This window comes from Amia ocellicauda, chromosome 17, assembly GCF_036373705.1.
Source record: "Amia ocellicauda isolate fAmiCal2 chromosome 17, fAmiCal2.hap1, whole genome shotgun sequence".
NCBI classification, from domain to species: domain Eukaryota; kingdom Metazoa; phylum Chordata; class Actinopteri; order Amiiformes; family Amiidae; genus Amia; species Amia ocellicauda.
Window position 1 is genome coordinate 10,230,701 of NC_089866.1, and position 20,514 is coordinate 10,251,214.

Consider the following 20,514-nt stretch of genomic DNA (forward strand, 5'->3'; position numbering starts at 1 on the left):
ATTATTCTTTCCCTGATGCTGTTTTTAATGCTGAATGTTAGGACTGTGTTATCTTAACAATAACATATTGTCGGGGTTTCATTCGGCATTGCGATCTGGTGATGAAGATTGTACCTCGTTGTGGTCGTCTTCGCTGTGGTTAGGGCAGTGTGTTTTTGGGAAGATCGCCCTTGCGGGAATAAGAGCCGGTTCACAGGGCTGACAGTAACACTGCCGTCCTACTGTGTCTTTTGCTGGGAAACCACAGCATTAGTCACAGCTCACGTCTCCCAAGGCGGTGTGAAAATATAGTGCAACACGCTTCTCTCGGCAAACTTCCACGGACTCTCATTCCTCTCATTCCTCTCATTCCTCTCATTCCTCTCAGTCTAGCCCAGGTCACAGTGGGCGCAGTGATGCCCGCCGTCCAGCCCAGCTCAGTCAGTGCGGTCCATTAAAACAAATGAGCAAATGCAGGAAGGGTGGCTCAACCTCAGGCTACGTGAAAGATCTGCACTGTCTCTGAGGGTGCTGCCTCCTGTGTTTTCTTTTTCTTCCTCTCCTTACTGTGCCTCTGACTGATCGCCTCTCACCCCTGAAGGGAGGAAATTATCCCATTAAAGTGTGAGAGACAATAGCAGCTGGCCACGCACTTACACACACCCTTACACACACCTTAACACACGCACGCACTTACACGCACAAGGCTGCTGTTCAGTGTCTTAGTTACACCCCCGTTCTTCTGATGTGGAGGCAGAAGAAAACAAAGGAAACCACTTAAAAAAGCACCCTTCAGTATTCCTGTAATCAGAAAGAATTGTTGTCAGGAGACCGATGAATAAATGAAGAGGCTACAGGAGCTTGTAGTGGATTAGGGGCCCCCTCAAAAACATAAGGATCTTCAAGCATATAAGCGTGTGTGTGAAGTCCCAAATCCCACAAGTCCTGTCTTGTTTTTGGTATGATGATTTAAGCAACATAAGTAAAAAACATTTACTTTCCCGTCTCGATTTTAATTGTTTAATATAACGCGCTGATTGAGAGCCGAGAGCAGCTCCGGCACGGGGGCCGAGCTAAAGCAGCGCGATGCAGCGACTGGAGAAATCCCAAATTCTGAGAGGAGCAAAGAATCTTCAGAAACCATGGAAACCAAACTGGGTCACAGAAGTAACTTTTTCTTTTTTATCTAGTTAAGCAGGGTTGGTATAAATGTGCCTGCATTTCCATATCAAAGACATTCATGTTTCCAACTGTAATACCGATTTGATTTTTTTATTCTATTTTTCCCCAGAGCCAGTATCAGCAGGGATCCTTTCTACGACATGCTGGCCACCAGGAAGAGACGGATTGCCAACAAGAAGTAACAGCGAGCGACAGACCTGCACAGAGCCACTTCTGCAGTATTCACAGGGCCGACTCCAGAGACCAAGGGATTTGCAACACTTATCAAACTAGGAGCAGGACAAGAGGGGGCCAGATCTTTGGGATCCGGCTGAAAACCGGCCAAAAAAAAGCCTCCCCCCTATTTTCTGCTGATTCCTTTGGTTAATCCCAGTACCCTGGACAGGAAGAAATAAACAGCAGGGGGTCTCATACACTTTGTAAATGTTCACCCTTGGAGAATTTAAAAAGATTTGTGTATCCCGTGTTATACACACACACCTGTATGTATTGTACACGGGTGTATATGTATGTATGCACTACATACACATCCACTCCAGGAATGAACTGAACCCTTAATACTTTTATTGGGGGGGGGTTTTGTTTTTCTCCTCTTAAATTAACAACACAGACTTTGTATTATTGACAGGGCATTTTTGATGGCACTGAAGACTTAACACTGTTGATCAGTGAATGTGAATAATTCTTTGAAGGAAAAAACAAAAGTGCTCTTAAATTTACATTCTGAAGATGCAAATGTAAGACTGAAAGGGACTGTGACACAGCTAAGCCCCCTCCCATGCAAATCCTGTCATAGCAGCGGTCACGTCCCATACAATGTTCAGCCGTGGGCGACTCGGTGCAGGAGTCACGTGCCAAGGCGTGCTTTCTCTTAGATATTCTTTGTTTAAATTGCCGAGCAGTTGGCAAGAAATTTCCCGTTCTCATGGAGTGCTTCTGGTGCCATTACTTCTGCGAACACTAGTCTACAGCTAGTTTATAAATGTACACAGATTCAAAGAAAAAATATATATATTGACACCAGTCTGAGTCAGCTGGACTGATTTCTTGTCTTGTTTTTAAATAAATAAATAAAAGGAAAAAAAAAAAAAAACTTGTTAACACTATATACCATGAATGGTTTTGGTTTTTTCCAGTGAAACATGGGGTACCAAACAGTAAATTAAGCTTTTCATATAAAATCCCAATAAACAAAGGCAGCATGAACAATGAGGTCAATGTATTGAGGCAATGCATACGCGTCCTAGGATTCTCCATAGTGTAATATTATAGTGAAGATGGAGAGCCGCTTGCTGCCAGAGTTTGTCTGTAGATCAACAACTACAGTTATAACCAGTGCTTCTTTTATATTTATTTCTTTGTGCAATTGCAACAAACAAAAAAAAGAAAAAAAAAACTATTTGTAACTGTTAAAATATGTAGATTCTTCCTTTAAGTTATGTGTAAATATTGTATAGATTGTGTGAGTTTTTTTTGTTTGTTTTTTGTATTATTGCATGTAAAAGCCTCCTGGCAATAGCTTTGCACCAGTGAAGATCAGGGGTGGAGGCTGTTGAGAAAAGCAGCACTGAGCAATTCAAATTAGGGTTGAGTGAGGGTTTAGAGTCATCGAACATGTTCCCTGACTGGTGAAGCTGATGCCAACAGACTTTTCCGTGTGGCTGTGAAATAAAAAGCCCCAACACAGGGTACAATTTAGTCTTGAAATGTCCCGCCAGACAGTAAGCATTAATCTTAAGTCTAGGCCACGGGCAGTGTGTAGGTGTGTACACACGCATTTGTACTCCGATAACAAGTGCACATCTGATATACTAAATGAAGAATTAACAAAATGTTTAGACCTTTCTATGTAAGTGTATAAAATCTGACATGACGACAATTAAAAGCCAGCTATTGGTTTCTCATTAAACAACTGTGTGGAATTTCCTTTGATCCCGACGTGTGAGGTGGCCCTATGAGTGTGTAAAACTGCAGTGTACATACAATGTGCGTCACTTTGCAATTTAAAAAAAAACAGAAAACAAAGCTAGGAATCAAAGTTAATACAAAATACATACAGGAAAAAATCATCACAATCCACAGATTTCAATTGCTTTACATACGTTAAAAAAATGCCCATTCATATTTTTTTTCCCCCAACACTGAAAAAGCCACTCTGAGATTTCTGGGTTTTTGTTTAAAAAAAAAAAAAAAGGCTGCTATGTATACAGTAAGGAAAACCATATGCACAGCAAACCGCAGTCAAAGCAAAGCAAAACTGCACCCGGCGATCTTTAACCAAGACATTCCCTCCTGCTCACAGAAATGGTTCAGTCCTTAAGGCTTTTCAGATTAGCTCCACAGGAAGGAAGCAGCGATTGTAAACAAGGACAACTGTAGATTTTTAAAGTCCTTTGCTTTATATTTTTTTGTACATTGTATAAATTTTACATGCTACAGTACAGTAAGGGTAGAATGTTATTTACCATTTTAAATTCCTTATACATGTATAAAATAAGCAAACTATACCCATTTAAATTTCATAGTGCAGTTCTGAACTATGATGTGGAAGTTTTTTTTTTTTTTAATTTTATTATTTTTTAAATCACTTTTCTATTGGTTTTCCTGATACAGGACCTTTTTTATAGAAAACAAAACAACAACTGATAGTACAGTTCAAAATAAATTCACAGTATCATTTTCTTCTGAAGCTAGAAACTTAACTGGATTAAAAAAAAAAAGCAATACATCTATTTCCATAAAATACATGAGAAAAACATGATGCAAGATTTAATGTTGATATTAATTTGCTGTCATTGAGACATAACTGACAATCTATTTCTTCATTTGTCAGTGAGGTTGATGGAATATTAGTCTGCAGAGAAAAAAACAAAAACATTCTCAAGTCCTCTTAGCTTAAAAATAACGGTGCAGCAGACACAGTGACCCGTGTGGCGTCCATCAGTGGATGTGGTGACATCTGGATTGATGCATGACCGCTTACATTTTGATTCTTAATATGAGACATACCGAAAATGTTGATACTTCAGCACAAAAGACTAGTCTTCCCAATCATTCATTCATTAATTCATTCATTCAGTCTTTGTTTTGTTTCAGTTGTTGGTTTTTCTGGGGGTCCCCCCCTCCAGGGATTTGCACTCGAAGAAGAAAAAAAAAGTCACATTTATACACAAGTAAGAAACAAGTCCTGAGTCTTTAGTTGAGCAGCAGCTGAGATGTTAAGATACAGGGCTTCTTCTTTATTTCATTAAATATATTTAAATTCTACATTTTTTTAGATTCCCAAGTGTTTTAGTTTCCACCACTGAAGAGTAAAATAAAATAAAACAAATCCACAGATAAAAAGTTAAAAAACAAGAAGTTAAAAAAGAAAAGAAAACAAAATCTGTGGTAAAAATACAGTATTCCCAATGATTAAAGCACCACTTCCAGTATCCAGTATGATCTTCTCTTGTACATGGAAATATTATTTTGGGATGGCTTCTGCAATATTCTTAGACTGTAAAGAAAAGAACAAAAGCAAGGAATCGTGTTAAACACAGCCTCGTGACCAATATGTTGCAGTACCAAACCCACATTCTCTATTACAACAGGCTAGATATAAGATTCACATTATATAAGCTTCCATATTTGTCACAAAAGGGAAAAAAGTGATTCATTTGCAGTCAGTTCCTGGCTAACTCTCCTTTCCGTGGCTGCCAAGATTTAACTGGGTAGTGTCACAGTTTTGAGACATCGCTACGCCAGATCTCTTTGCAGGAGCTCTTTGAAGATGCCTAGTGGTGTCAATGCCGATGTGCGCAGACAACACTGGTATGAAGTGCCAAGGCAGTAAAGTAAACTACACCAGATGTCTACTTTGTAAGGCAATGAATGAAAGAAAATGATAGAAAGTTGAGCTGTGAAGCCTGTAGAGCTGCTAGAGAAAACTGGTCTAAAATCTGCCTCAAGTCTGTAAGAGTAAGCATGATTTTAATTGCACACTATATACTAGATGTCTCTCCCTCACGTCTCTACCGGGACTTTGAAACCAACCTGGTTTTAGTGCGCCCAGTCTTTCCGTTTCGGTACGTGGTCTTTCTCCTGTTGAGAAAAGCAGAAGGGTGAGCTCCTAGTATTGCAAACCCACATACACTTCATCAGATCAATCCACCAGTGACACTAGATGAGAAAATCAAGTTGTTGTTTCTTTTCCTGCAGAAGGGGTGGGAAACAGGTACCGTAAACTGACTACATTCAATTTCTTCCGTGGCCTAAAACACACAACGTGTGTTTAAACACCAATCAGCCGACTGAACTGCAGTCTCTGGTTTCCAAGCATTGGGTGGTTTATCTGTAACTTACTGAACACCGGAGCACCTCTCCACTGCACGCATCCCCGCTCAGCCCCTGGGAGAGAGAGACAGCCTCTGCAAAGACAGATTTAATCACGTTAGACCAGTGCAGTCATTCAAATATGAAAATATGTATATATAAATAAATAAAATATATACATGCACATTGCCTCACTTTCTATGCTCTCCAGTGATGGAGAATCTGGAGAATGAATAATTCAGAGAACGAAGACATATTTCTGGACTTTAATTCCAGACAAATTAACCCCCACCCCTTGAAAAATTAGATGAGATGTAGGCCTATATAAATCTTTCCTGTTTGTGAACTCTGGCGGAAAGCGATCAAGGCAATCTAAAGGGGATGAGGGGGAATCAGGTCCTGGAGGGGTCGGTCCATTTCCAAACCACACGTCTCTTTAACACCCGCCTGCCTGCTGTCGTCACAGACGCCGCACACACGAAAGTGCCCAAGTGTTGTATCTGATGTGTCTATACCTTTCTCAGAATAGTACAGAGCGTGCTGTAGGCCGCATCCTTCAGAATGACTAAACATGAGAAACTTTACAGGCGAACCCCTTTGCTGGCAAACATGAAGTTCCTGTAGCACTGTATGAGTCACCTCTCAGGAGGCTCGGTCCGCCAAACACTCGATTCTGTTTCAGCACCATCAGAACTTTTCTGCTTGGGGGGGGGGCATGCTACATGCCTCTGCTATTTGCATTTGAAGCATGTCCCTTCTTTTTTTATCCCAGACACCTTTTGCTCTGTACCCCCAAATGCTTTTAATTTCAACTTGCATGACAATCCCAGAAAAACAGCCTGTTTATCACTGTTAAAATGTGATCTCTCATCCTGGATAATCTGGCAGAAAAAGTTAAATCACATTTACTTTACTGTACCAGTGTAAATCTGGGCCTTTTATGAACTAAAGCACACCCCTGTGCCGCTCTTCCATCCCATTGCTAACACCAATGTAACATCCTGGGAGTCATAAACAATAACAATGTGGTGTTTTTGATAATACCGGAGTAAGTCCTGTTCTCCTCTGGCATTAGTAAGGTTCCATAAGCAAGTAAGAGACTATTCGTTTTTTAATAAAGATTATTTCACATTTTCTGGGTAAATAAACACTAACACAGAGCTGTGGTGATAAGATGCCTGCTGATTCTAGCTCCCCTCCACTTACCCCTGTCTGTCTGTGACCCACTGCCGTTTAAACCTCTGGGATTCACCTCGTAGTCCAGTCCATTCAAAGAGCATCTGCGAGTGTCGGTGTCAGACTGTGACGAGCTGTTACCTGCACACACACAAGTGCACGCTTCCATTTAAAATTTCACTTGTCTGCAAGAATTCTACAAATGTGCTGTAGAATTTGATACAGTACAGCTGTGGTCTCGGCAAACTTTAAGGCAAATGGTAAAACCAGCGAAAAACATGAAGGTTTCTCAGTGTGGAAAAACAATCGCACTGTTTAACTGGAGAGCTCAGAGAAAAAAAAGTGAGAAAATGTCGCCACCTGCCGAGCAGGCAGTGCATTGCATGTCAGTGTCTAACATCTCTAGACACAGGGCTGCACACAATGAGCAGGATAGGGCCTCCATTGCACTGGCTATTCAAACTGGAATTAGCAAACCATACTCAACTGTCTCTTCTATAATGGTCTTGTTGGCAATAGATAGTAGCTATACAGTTACAACAGAAAACAAAAGGCCAGTTATCAGTCATATCTTCACTGGTTAGCATCTCTACTGCAGTGCTTAATGCTTCAAAATGGAGGAAAAGAAAAACACGCAACCAAAACAGAGGAAGAGTTTCACTTGGATAACACAACCACCCTCACACACAGTCTGATCACCCACATCACCTCACATGTGCTTCTGAAGGCTTGCATTTCAGTTACCTGTGTTATGGTGGAGGTGGGACGTGCGGTTTGTGGCATGGCTGCTGTCGGTCCGTCTGTGTTTCTCGGGGTGAGGGGGGGGGTCCCGGTCCTGGGAGCGGCGCTTGCGGCTGGCTCTGTAGCTGTCCTGAAGGGGGGGCTGGCACCCACTCTCCTCAGCGCTGCGCTCACACTGCCCCTCTGACGGGGCCCGGACTCCAGCCTTGTGGCGTGATTGCTCCGGGTCCGAGCTGTCTCCGTCATGCCTCCTCCTCTTTTTCTTCTTCTTGCGTTTGCATGAACTGTTGTCTGAGTTCCCTTCGGAGGAGTCCAGGTCTGCTTGGCTTCTAGAAGAGGGAAAATAACAGGCACATCAGATCGGATTAAAAAAAGACATCGCTCTTCCACCGCTTGATTAAAATGAGATGAGTTATTTTTCCTATGCTAATATGCTGGCAATATGTCCCTATGGCTGGATATGCTGTTTAGCAGGGAGTCCCCAATGTGGTTGAAGAATTGTGTTATGTTGTACTGTGTTTTTTTTTAACCACTTTATACCATGGAAAGGTTATTTTGAGTTTGCAAGGCAGTTGATTTTTTAATGCTAACTGCTAACTGGATAAAAACATCAGCAAAATAACTAAACAGAACAGAAAATCTAAGGCTTCTAACTGCATGACTAATTTGAAATTTTATTTACGTCTGAGTTACATCCTCTCAATACGCTTTTTTAAGGCCTCCCCTAGTGACTCTGTGAGCTCACCTTCGCTCCCGGTGCTCTCGATGCTTGTCTTTCGACTTCTTCTTCTTCTTGGACTTTTTGTGTTTCTTCGCCTTTCTCTCAGAGGAGGAGGACTCATCCGGCGGCCGGCACTTCCTGTCTGAGCCACTCTCGTGGCTGAGGCCCTCGCGGGGGCGGGACTGCTCCCAGTGGTGCGAGGAAGAGGAGGAGGAAGGTGGGGGTGAGTGGAGGTGATCTGGCCTGCCGTGGCTGTACTTGGGCTTGCTGTAGGCCTTTCCTCTACTCTCCTCAGCCCAGCGGGACCTGTAGTAGTATTCCTCTCTGTGTGGCCAGTCCTTATAATGGTGCCCTGAAGGTTTCTCATAGTCCCGGTTATCTGCCGAGTACCTCCTGTCCCTCTCGTCTTTGGGCCTGTAGTGATAGTCTCTGTTCTGGTATCCGTGTCTCTCCCACCTCCGCTCTCTGTCCCGGTCCCGGTCCCTGTAAGAGCAATCGCGGCTGTGGGACCGGTCCCTGCGGGAGTGACAAGCGCTCTGGTAGCTGCCCCTCTTGTAACTCGCTCTCTCCCTGCTCCTTGAGCGATCCCCGCGGTGCCAATGCTTGTACACAGGTTTGCTTTTCTCCTTGGCAGGGGAAGAAGCTGGCCTATCCCTGTGACTATGGCTTTTCTCCCAATCTACAGCCTTTCTATCATCTGCACTGTAGGGTCCTGACTCCTTGCCTTTCACTTCCCTGTATCCAGACATGCTGGATTGGCAGTCCAGGGTAGTGGCCACCTTCCCAGTGCTCAGGTAGTCATGTATTGCGGGGACCTGCCCTCCATTCTCCAAAGGACCCTTCCGGCTGCCATCCTTTGCCATCTCACGGGGAGACCCGACTAAGTCCTTAGCCCTGGGCAGAGAAGTGTGATCGTCTGTGACTGGAACACGCCCAAGATGGCACGGCAAGTGGTTTCCCGAGCCAACAGCAATACCCGGAAGTCCACAGTGAGGAGGGCTAGCACCCTCTGCAGAGACCACAGTGCTCGCCTTCCAAGAAGACACTGTTGTATCCAGCTTACTTTGCTTCGCTGAGCCACCTGATGCAAATTCCTTGCCAATGAATGGTGTATGATCAGAGCAAGGCTTAGCGGCTGCCTGGGGTCGAAGGGGCGAGAGGTCGCCAAGGTTATCGTTAGCCCTTGCTTCTCTGGCGAGTTTTCTCTCCGAGACAGCGGGAGGTTTGAGAGGGTCTTTCTTAGGAGTCGCCAAGGGGCAGCTTGCCAGACTCTGGGTGTTGTTCTCACTGGCTGCAGAGGCGGAGGCAGAGGAAGCATGATCTGTAACTGGGGTCCCTTGTGAGAGCAAACTGTGGGTCTCTTTTTCACTGCTTCTAAAAGAAGGATAAAGAAAATGTAAATCTATTGTAACATCCTGGGGGGTTCCGGCCACGTAAAGATTTGGACACTGGTCTCCCACGCCACAGTGCAGTGATCTTACCACATCACTAAAAAGCCCAGGCCCCTTAGCGAGGCCTCAGGATCGCTACAGTATTTAAAAAGATGTATGATGCTGTAAAAGATAGGGCAGTACAGTGCTCGAAGTTGAATTAATAGTAACATACATACATAGATATATAAAAATGCATGTCCTGAATATAATTTACCCTATTATCAACAGTAGAAAAAAAGTGGGGGGGGGGGTCAGCCTTCCTGGGGCACACGAAGCAAATGGGATATGATAGCATTATATGTATTTGGTGAATTTTGACAGTGATTTGTTGTACTGAATAAAAAGCAACACATGGCCCTATAGCCTCTCTTACAAAAGGGGAGTTTAAACGCAGTCAGAAAGGACAGAGGGACACAGCACGGATCACAGGCGGTGCCGCTCACCCTGGCTTGACAGAGGGGCTTGATCTCGTCGCGGTCTCTGTCACGTTGACTGAACTGACCCTGGGGTGTCCGAGAGACTTGGACACTTCCTGATCACGAACCGTAGAAAACACCTCGGGAGACAGCTGGAGAACAAGACCAAAAAAAGTTAAAAAGCCCTCCCAAATCCACAGTTAAGTAAACTTTGTCCAGCAGGTGAACAGAACCAAAAATAAAAATAAAAAAGCTACAGTATATTAAAAAAGCCTTATATTATTATTACTATTATTATTTCTTAGCAGACACCCTTTTCCAGGGCGATTTACAAAACATAAATCTGCTTGAACACAAACAATAATTAAAAAACAACATAACGATAACATTACAGTACTGTACCTCATCAGTGTGTATGAAACCATTAAGTTTAGCTTGCCCCTTCTCAGTAGGCATGGTAGGACTGCCAGCAGCTTCGGGCCCATTCTGCTGGGTGGCTACGGGGGCCACGGGGCCATTAGTCTCGGGTGCGAGTTGAGTGTCCATACTGGGAGGGGGCTTGGCCATAGTGTTGCAAGAGGACCCAGCGGTCCCACTCATGCCATTGACAGCAGGTAGCTTGGCGTGACCGTTTTCGGCAGCCACCCTACCAGTGTTGCCCTCCTGGTCGGAGTCTTCAGAGGACTCTCCGGTGTACGGCACCAAGAAGGCAGGCCTGTGACCCAGGGGCGCACCGTTGCTCTGAGGTGGGTGGGGCTCGGGGGGCAGCTCTGCTCTGGACATGGTCGCTGTAGCAGCAGAGGCAGGGGGGCCTTCTGAGGTAGACTGTGACTGTGAAGAAGAGGAGGAGGAGGAGGAGGAGGAAGAGGAGGAGGAGGAGGAGGAGGAGGAAGAGGGCTGGGCGTGCACATGAGAGACAGTGCTGGAGGAGGAGGAGGAGGAGGAGGAGGAGGAGCAGCTGGGCCGGTACAGGTTCTCAAGAGGGCTGCTGTGCAGGTTGGGCTGGGTCTGGGCTGGGCGGGGCGTCTTTCCCTGACCAATCAGGAAGGAAAGCCTCTGCCTCTTGGCAGGTTCGGGAATGCCAGAGGGTCGGCTGAGGGGCCGGGGGGGCCCGGCGGTGGAGGGTAGGCTGGGGGCTGTCCTGCACACGCTTGTGCTGCTGGCACTGGGCTTGGAGCTGCAGGGCACCTCTTTCAGAGACCCATTGCCGTTGATGTGGTTGGAATTCTACAGCAGGAGAGCGATGCAAGAGTTACACACCATAAACAGTGAATTCAAAGACAGTGACAATTCGATACGCAAAAAATGAAAAAAGGAATCACGTAAATTAATTAAGCACTAATGAGCACTAATGAATCTGAAAGTGTGAACAGTGGCTACCACTAGGGATTGGTATTTGAAATGTTTTCTCTATTCAAATAATAAATACAAAAATCTGAATATTCAAATATGTTTCAAATATATTTTCAAAAGTAGAATTCAGGACATAGGTAGTAAATTATTTAATTTAAGAAACATCTGCCTGTCATTTCTCAAATTGGTGTTGATTTCACAGGCAGCTGGACGTCTCTGGGCACACAAGTCTGACGCAGGCGCACTCGGTACTTCTTGTTTATGTTGTCATCCAGAAATACATCTATACTAGCATTATCGTATTACATATAGTTACCGGTAATTAGGGTTTACCAATATAATTAAAATGTTTGCTTCTTAATGCGATCGTTAACATAAAAACATGCCTCATCTATATTTAAGATACATACAATATACGTGTGTATTTGAAGATAAAATAATTATCTTCAACAACTTAATCTCCCTATTTTCAATTATACTAAAATATACCTTCATCTCTGCATCTCTTCTGCTTTACATCTCAAAACACCAATACTATCAACAAATCAAGATACAACAGTGCTGTGTGAGCCAGTGGTATCTGAAGGTACCTTAGTCGTCATGTGTGGGGGGAGCTGGGGCCCGATGAAACCAGGGGGGGGGCGGGGGCCGCCCAACCGGGGGGTGAGGATGGGCCGAGGGGAGGACTGTCCTGGTGTGCGGCTGGAATGGTTAAAGTCCCCTCCGTTCTTCAGATCTGAAGACCTACAGAACAGCAAAGTGACCTTGGCTCAGGAAGATGTATGAAAGGTGTCTGATAATAGGGAGCATTTTAAAGAATGCATTGGGGTGTATCAGGGACTATTAGACACAGGAAATAAGCTGACTTGGAACAATGTAGATAATGGGGTGGGGGGGGTAAATAAATGTACAGAGTAACACGAGAAACTCACTTGATATAAAAAAGAACGTAGGCTTGTTGGTTGAGAACGGATCTGATGTCGCTGATTGAAACGGATGCGTCGTTCATCTGATACCACTGCCCGTTGCTGGCCTGAGACCAATCAGACACACAGAAGCAGTTTCATATTAATACTTAGTGAAGTCAGGACAGCACCTTTAGTCAGTAGTTCAACTAGTCACCAGCAGTGTGCCTTAAGTGCTCTATAAATGGAGTCTCTTAAGTACTCCACTTCCAATAACAATACTATGGTTTACACACAAGTCCAACTACACCACCCTGACCCCACACTACAACATTTGGGACCACCATGTTTAGACATCGATCGCTCATGGCTTGGATAATCGGGATGTTCTGGCACAGAGCATTGAAGGACAGCCATTCATTACCTTGATGTAGCAGTAGTAATGTCCAGCATGGCAGCTAAAACCCGAGTGGACCAAGACAGCGTACAGGACGTACAGCAGGGGGTCGCCATGGGACTGTGACATGAACGGACGTATATCCAGGTACTCGGGATATCTTATATCCTGTAGAAGAGGACAAATGGCCAACTATCAGTATCCAGTGCATCGGCCTTGTTAGCCAGTCATTTCAAAGCTGTATTTGACATGTTCATAAATCTTCCAAGTGGGACCATTAACTCAATGTAGAAGTACCGGACCAGTGCAGGGCAAGCATGCTGGATACCTTGGCAATCTTGCCTCCATTGTAGTTCGCAAAGCGCTTCAGGGATATCGTGAGCACATTGGAGCTGCGGTGAATAGTAAATCTCTTTGAGGCCTGAACCATCTTCTTACACCTGAGTAGCACAAGGTTAAAAAATGAATTAATGAATACATTAAATCAAATAATGAATGCATGGATACATAAAAGAAAGAATACATTAAATTTAAGCAACAACAGAAAATGAAGGATGTCTTCTTGTATTGTTAGCCATTTAGGGCCAATCACACCAGCAGGGAATACCCCCTAACCCAGATTAAATCCGGGATTATATTCCATAGGTAAACCTCATTAAAAAATGTATCCCAGTTTGAATGTAAAGTGAGATTGAAGGTACATCTCAGGTAGACTTGAACTACAAGAAAGAGCTCCACAAAGGAAACTTAGAGAGACTAAATCCATTTGAATTTCACACGTTAGGATTTTTAAAGGATGTTCCTGCTCAGTCCAAAGTTGGGCAGAATAGTATAACTGAGTAGAGAAACAGATGCCCAAGTTAACTCATCCAACTTGGGCACTGAATTGGGTTCCTTCTCCCACTGGCACCATTGGCCCTGAGTGTAAGAAGTAGAATACAGCGAGTCTGCCTTACTTGGTACACTTATAGGCATTGTCACCATCCAGCTGTTCCGGCTTCACAAACTGTTCAAGCGCTTTGGTGATGTTCTGGGCCGTCTGAGACACATGAGACGAAACAACAGTAAAAGCTTTGTAGACCACCTCCAAATCGCACAGGCATACATTCATACAGGAGCATGCTGTACTTGTACATATGAAAAAATCAACAACAAAAAAACACTTCCAACAAGAAGCTGTTTCTTGGGGTGTTTTTTTTTAATACACATGTACATATATGTGTGTGTGTGTGTTTAAATAATTTTCATCGTCCTGCAGTTTCTCTGTACTCAATGTCCCAAGAGGGTGTGTAGGAGTCGACAGCGCAGACGTACCTTTATTTCCAACGCAACATCCAGGTACGGATCGAAGGTGTCAGAGACCGCTTTACAGCTCATACACTTCACTGGAATGGAAAATGGAAAAGTTGATTCTTTAACCCGTCCCCTTTGAAAACATTTGTATAAGGTAAAATATATCTTCACTCCTAGGAGTACTAGGACAATTGATTATAACTTGTTTTAAGAGGCTTTATTTTACAATCAGTCTATTCTGTTGGAAGTGGTACCTGCAATTTAATACACAAATATTTCCAAGTTTCACAGCCAGACAGTTAATTTGATTGCCTTGGGCATAGTCACCAGATTTAACCTAAATTATAGGCTGTAAATGGCCATAAACATGCATTTTCTGTGGGAATGATTTTAATTAGCTGACTAGGAACACAGGATAATTTGCATAGTCATATTTAGTATGTATCCCAAAGCAAATGCTTGCAATAATTTAAAACCATGTGGGGTTAATAGGGTTGTGACGAAGTAAGAACATTTTGACTAATTTGAATTTGTAGCAATGTTTTTGTCTACCCATTGCAACATGCACATGCATGAAGCCAGTCCACTCATTCAGTCAGTACATTACAGATTTTATTCTAAGAACATGCACCATGTTTGTTTACTTGGGAACGGGTCAGTTCTGTCTGTTTTGGCAAAAATCGATTTGGCACTTGCATAATATTATATATTATATTGTGATATGATTTATGATTATGTTTTCGTTTTCTTTTTTAAATGAAATGTATCAAATAATGAATTGTATGTCCACATGACCATGATGTAGCTTATAGGTGCATACTTTGTATTTAAACAAATGTGATTATTTTATGTTATGTTATAATCCGTATCCTGGCGTAATTAGTACTAATTACTACTTAAACAATTAATTATTAAAATATACAAAAATCTATTTGCTAGTACTGTACAGACAAACCTATTCTGATTTCCCATAAGGTAACATGATAAACAATGAGGACGGTACCAAATTACATTAATATGTATTAGTACATGTTTGTTAGGAACATTGCAGAAGTAGTGTGGGTTTAAGAAAGTATGTAAAAAGTTGATACTAAATGCTTTAAAACTCAATTATTGACAGAAGCACTGCCAGCAGTGTACAAAGTGAATGTATTCAGTGTTGCTGGTGTTTTTTTAATTTAATTTACCACTACTAAATACGAAATGATATTAGATGCATGTTAAGAACTTAAGTACAATTTTCAGTAACTTTTACATGATGACTCACACAATTGTTATAGTTTTAAATGTTAAATAATGCATGTACTCCATTATATTGAATTTTAGGTATAACACATTTACAGCTGTCATTTAAATAAAATAGTTAAACATATCACATTTTTTAATAAAGAAATATTTTACAGTAATACTGGCAAATCAAAATGACTAGATAACACTACATCTGACTGGCTCTAATGCTTTAAAATCCGCATTCAACGGATACAGGTTTCTGTCAGCTCACATCTGTCACATTCCTAGTGTTTAACCTAGCTGAGGAAACATACCTCTGGACCTCAAGTAACCTCCAAAGATCTGATGGACCAGAGAGGTGGCCTGTGTTTGCCGGTCCAACCTGTGTGGTAGAAAAGAGATTGAGGAATGCAGAAGCTGCAATATATACATTTCTGTTAAAGAATTGCAAAACACTGTGAACCAGTAAAGGCCACTGCAAAGGACCATAATGAATCACCCAATCAGCTAGTTTTGGCAAGCCTTTCTTGCATTACTGCAATCAACTTCACTTAGTTTGCAGAAGTCTGCTACTGCTAAGAGCCAGCATTCAATTACAGTGAAAACAAAAAGACAGCACTGTGAACATACTTGATTCCAGGCAGGCATGACTTTTGCATAGCATCCACAGTGTATCGCAGAAACTCATGGGCATCCTCTTGGCTCCCAAACCGAAAATGCTTTGCGATCCCTAAAACCATGACCAAATTAAACACGTGCGTGAGAACACCTCCAACACAATCAAAGACAGTTCTTGTGTTTATAAAGCATGGCTCCCAAGAGGGGCACCCAAAAACACACAGACAAACTCACGCTTCAGCTCATTGAGAACGCCAATGGGTTTGATGACGTTTCCCGAGTTAACAAAGACCTGGGTGATGTGATTCTGCATCGTGCACATCATACAGAACCCGGGCTCGTGACCTGGGAAAAGGACAAGGCAGAGTTACCCCACACCTCCTTCACTCAAGAGTGCAGAACTGTATCATATTAGAAGGGAAAGCCCCTGCCCAGCGTGGGTCACACGTACAGGTTTTGGAATGCTCCCGAGACAGCATGTAGTTGGCGAGAGGAGCAGTGTAGGTCAGACACTGGAGGGCGGAGTTGAGGAAGCAGGTGTTTCCCAGGTTCTGGAGACCAGCTCCAATACGATGGACCTGGTTCCACTTAAGACAGAGCCTCTCTGGTGGGAACAAGACCTTCTCCGGGAGGGCGATGCCATCACCACTGGACATTAATGCTGTAAGGCACAAAGAACAACCAGGCTCACTGATTACTGAGAGTGAGTAAGTTTACAGATGGCGCTCAACACTGGCAGAGAATGGGCCACATAGCTATACACCAGCACCTCAACATTCGTGAGGGATATGTTCCTATACCCTCATGGAAGTAGAAATTATCGAATAAGCATTTTGATCTAGTTATACTGCCCCCACTTAATATGCAACCTTCATATTGCCTCATGCTTAACACTAAACCTTAAAAAGACAAGGAATCAAATTAAAAACAAAAATGTGAATAAAAACAAATTATACATACATGAGAAAAATACAAAAGAACCAACTTAAAGATGTATTTATAACTTTAACTGAACACCCCATATTCTATATATACTCGAGATTATGTGTATAAAGCACAGGCTTTTTGAAACATTAAAATTAATTGCTGAATTCATGAATGCTGAACTCATAAGTTTTCAGATATTCCAAAACATTACAAAAAAAAATTCAGTGGCTACTGCATGCTCTTAAATTCCAACTTCATACTGTCCAACTGATATACAGCAAACAGCAGCAAATCAAACGTCGTCACAACACCGTTCTTAGGTTTGTTACAGCACAATCATGAATCGTATGAATGGTTTCACTACATCACTGGATCAAGGACTAATCAGAAGGAATAATACTAATACAGTTTTGTTTTGATCTCCAAAAACTTTAACCAGTGCTGAGGCAATATCATGGTGTGCAAAAATTACAGGAAAACAAAAAAGGTTTTTATTCTGACAGGTGCCTACAGATTGTGTTCTTCATGGCAAAATGATGCAGTAAGGAATATAAGTTTTTCTTGGAAAACTGTGTGTATATAAAGAATGAATATATAATAAGGAAATACCAGGTACTGCACACACAACTTTGAAATTCAGATATTTAGAGGTATCAGTTTTAAAAATAACACAATGAACATAACTAAAGCATCAAATGGAATGGCAATGTTTCCCCACTCGACACAGGGACACACACACATATCGCAAGCTGCTGGAGAGACCTACTTTGCTCCTTGTGTATGGGTGACTTGGACCTCTCTGGTGCTGCCGATGAGCTGCTGCTATAGACAGCGGCTCCCGGAGTGGGTCCCACACAGGAGGTCTTGCTCTTCGGGGCATCTGAGGGGGACGACCCCATGCCCCAGCTGGCCGAACTGCCATCCATGTCTCCAGAGGAAGACGGGGTCAGGGAACCAGAGCGCTCAGACTGACCTGACTCAGGGTCAGACGTCTCTGTTGGTTTGTCAACTATGGTCATCGTTCATCGCTGCTGGACACACCATTAGAGAGACTTTAGTCACATGCACACCCCACCTCGGATAAATACAAGTACAAGCACTACAAGTAGTACATACTGTACATTGATTCTTTGACACTTCATGAATTTGCTAATATTAAATACACATTGGTACACCATACAAACATATAAGACATGGGAATAATTATTGTGTTCCAGTAGGCCCTAATAGGATTCATTACTATTGATCCACAATTCTATAACCTAGAGTGTTAGTTAATTAAGGTTCTGAAGGTTACTACCTGTTGGGGCTTTTCAGAAGCAGATGTGAATTTAATAAATCAAGTCACTCTTAACATTATTGCGTTTACTTCAGTCGCTTTTCAGATACAAACCAGTTCAACATATTCTAGAGCCCTTCAATTCCAGCCATCACTTAAATGATAACTAATAAGTTGACATTTGTATTTACACTAACACTAGGCCTTTGAAACTTCTGACAGCAAGTTTTATATATTGACATGCAGCACACCACAGGTTTTGCAATATTAAAACATTGTATTATTTTATATTAAAAACTACAGTATATTTGTTGTGCAATTTAAACTTTTTGCATTAGTTCTAGCTATTTAAATGAATATTATTGTCCTTTATTATTGTATTGAAATTATTTAAGTGTGTTAGGATCAGGATCACCACATATGATCTCTTTGTTCATGAAACCTGCTGAATAATAGTTTTCTTTGTGCTTTATGGATGCTTTTTATTAATCAGGTGTGTGTGTGTGTGTGTGTGTGTGTGTATCTGGGTGCTTACAGTATGATTTGCAGGTCAACTTTTAAACTGTGAGTGGCAGCTCTTTTTCACAGGCCCACCCAAAATTACTAGAACCGGGTCTGTAACAGATGAATCACTGGAACACAATTTGGTGCTTTATTGTGACTGCATTGCATTTAGTGGTATCATCATAATACTCGTTTGCAGAAAATAAATCTGTGCAGGAGGTATTAGACAGTATGACACAATAGTGCACAAACCAAAACACACTTCTGTCCACAGCGCAGCCTACTGTTCACACTCAGTGCTACACACAATCGCTAAGTAAATGGAGTTGAACATGGATTGACAAAAGTTGACATAATTAGTTCTACTTAACAACTTCATGATTATATCGGTTATTTTCATACTTCATTCAGATTGGCCTAATCGGTCTCTTCAATTTAAATACGACCCAACCGAAGGAGAGTCAGGTCGGTAATTTCAATAACACGACATAAGATTTGTCGACACATTTGGTGGTACAGTGTTGAATGCATACCCTTTTCCTCTCCAGCATTAGAAAAACACCATGTGGTTTACATAACAAACAACCCCCTTGAAATGGAAACAAAAACCAAAACAGAATCATCCAACTGTAGTCAAACGTCACAAGACTGAAGTCGACAATATAACCGATCAAGGTACCAAACCACAGTGAAAATCAACAGCATGGACACCCCCATCATGATCGGGAATAAATCATCTTCTTAACAAGCTGGCATACGCATTTACGGCGTGTGAAGCCTCTGACAGCAACGTGAAAATCAATTCGCTGAAAGACCCCCTCGATCGCTTTTATTGATTGTTATCGGACACCTGTGCACGCCTACAGTCTGTCTGTTCAATAGGCCTGTTGATGACTGCAAAATCCAAAAGACGGGAAAAATACAAATGTCTGATCGTGAAGAAATGTACCTTTTAACTTTCGTCATAAAACAAGCCGGGGATCTGAGCTCAAAAACACGGAGCACCGAGAAACAGGCAACGCCATGGCAACGGCGAAAGCCAACAATAAAGCCGAAACCAGGACGAGCCGCGGCGGCGCAGCAGACGGACATCTCCCCACAAAGCGTGCGCCGCTAGCCGAGACCCAGCGAGGCGGAGCACCCACTGCCGCCTGAATATTCACACCCCAGCCCCAGCCGGGCCCATCCAGTTCCGCCTCCGCTGCACACCGCCTTTTCAAAACGAGAGGTTAGACATTTTAAATACACCGGTGTCTTTCTCAATCCCCGGCACCACACTGGGAGGAAGAGTGGAGGAGCCGGGTTGTACTTCAAAAGGTCTCCAATGAGCTCGGATGTGCGCCCACACCGCTAAGCCCGTGCTCCCGCCAGGTCTACACCGAGAACAAACGCACGGGAAATGCAAATGTAAAGCGCTTACCTATCGATTAGGAGGAGTATTGTTATTTGTATTTACTGTATCGATGTCAGTCCATCCCTCCATAAGGCGAGTGTCCGGCGGCGAACAATGACGTACATTCCCCACTAGTACATCCGGGTACTGGGGAGGTTAGGCAGGCTGCGAGAGAAGCGTGGGGGAGCTATGTAAGAATACATTCAAATTGTTGGGATAACATGTTACAGAGGATAAAACAAATGCATCATTGTTTTTAAAATTCCCTACCAGAAGAGGGTGGTGAAATATGTATATAATATTTATGTATCAGATTTCTATGAACGTAGTGGGACCGTCTCCCCCACTATCTTACCAATTGTATTCCTTTTTTCTCTCCATTCTCGGTGTCTGCATGTACCCATCATTTCAAATCCAAGACCTCATACACCACTAGGTCAGACTCAACTAACCCAACCTCCCCTAAACTGTTCACTTATTATGACAATCCTAATTAACATTTCGAGACATTTCAAAATAACTTCCTATGAGGTCTAATATTATCACTTCCTGTTCACCGAACGTCTAAACAGGAAGTGATAATCTCCGCGAAAACGAGATTTCTCGAGATCTACTTCAGATATCTTCGGATTCATTCCAAATATCGGTCAAAT

The 20,514-nt window shown here is 42.7% G+C and overlaps 2 protein-coding genes across 4 annotated transcripts in view; one reads left to right on the forward strand and one right to left on the reverse strand.

Annotated features, from left to right (window-relative positions):
* cyth3a (cytohesin 3a) overlaps nt 1-3,073 on the forward strand; it is a 42,619-nt gene extending 39,546 nt beyond the window's left edge. For both annotated transcript variants that reach the window (XM_066688885.1, XM_066688884.1), the window contains exon 13: nt 1,271-3,073. In XM_066688885.1, coding sequence (XP_066544982.1) covers nt 1,271-1,343 — 73 coding nt within the window. In that variant the 3' untranslated portion in view covers nt 1,344-3,073. The remainder of the gene's footprint in view (nt 1-1,270) is intronic.
* usp42 (ubiquitin specific peptidase 42) lies at nt 3,067-20,403 on the reverse strand. 2 transcript variants are annotated; one of them, XM_066688878.1, is made up of 21 exons: nt 20,217-20,403; nt 19,889-20,026; nt 17,452-17,713; nt 16,210-16,419; nt 15,993-16,103; nt 15,771-15,870; nt 15,455-15,522; nt 13,932-14,002; nt 13,574-13,656; nt 12,946-13,057; nt 12,645-12,785; nt 12,248-12,348; nt 11,906-12,059; nt 10,365-11,189; nt 9,990-10,114; nt 8,138-9,487; nt 7,396-7,721; nt 6,682-6,792; nt 5,506-5,570; nt 5,197-5,244; nt 3,067-4,660 (listed from the first exon to the last, which is right to left on the reverse strand). In XM_066688878.1, exons 3-20 carry the CDS (start codon nt 17,702-17,704, stop codon nt 5,203-5,205), a joined length of 4,248 nt encoding a protein of 1,415 aa, XP_066544975.1. In that variant the 5' UTR covers nt 17,705-17,713; nt 19,889-20,026; nt 20,217-20,403; the 3' UTR covers nt 3,067-4,660; nt 5,197-5,202. The 2 variants fall into 2 exon arrangements, with proteins under 2 accessions (XP_066544975.1, XP_066544976.1); XM_066688879.1 differs by having other exon boundaries at nt 17,452-17,716.
* Nucleotides 20,404-20,514: the final 111 nt, after the last annotated feature.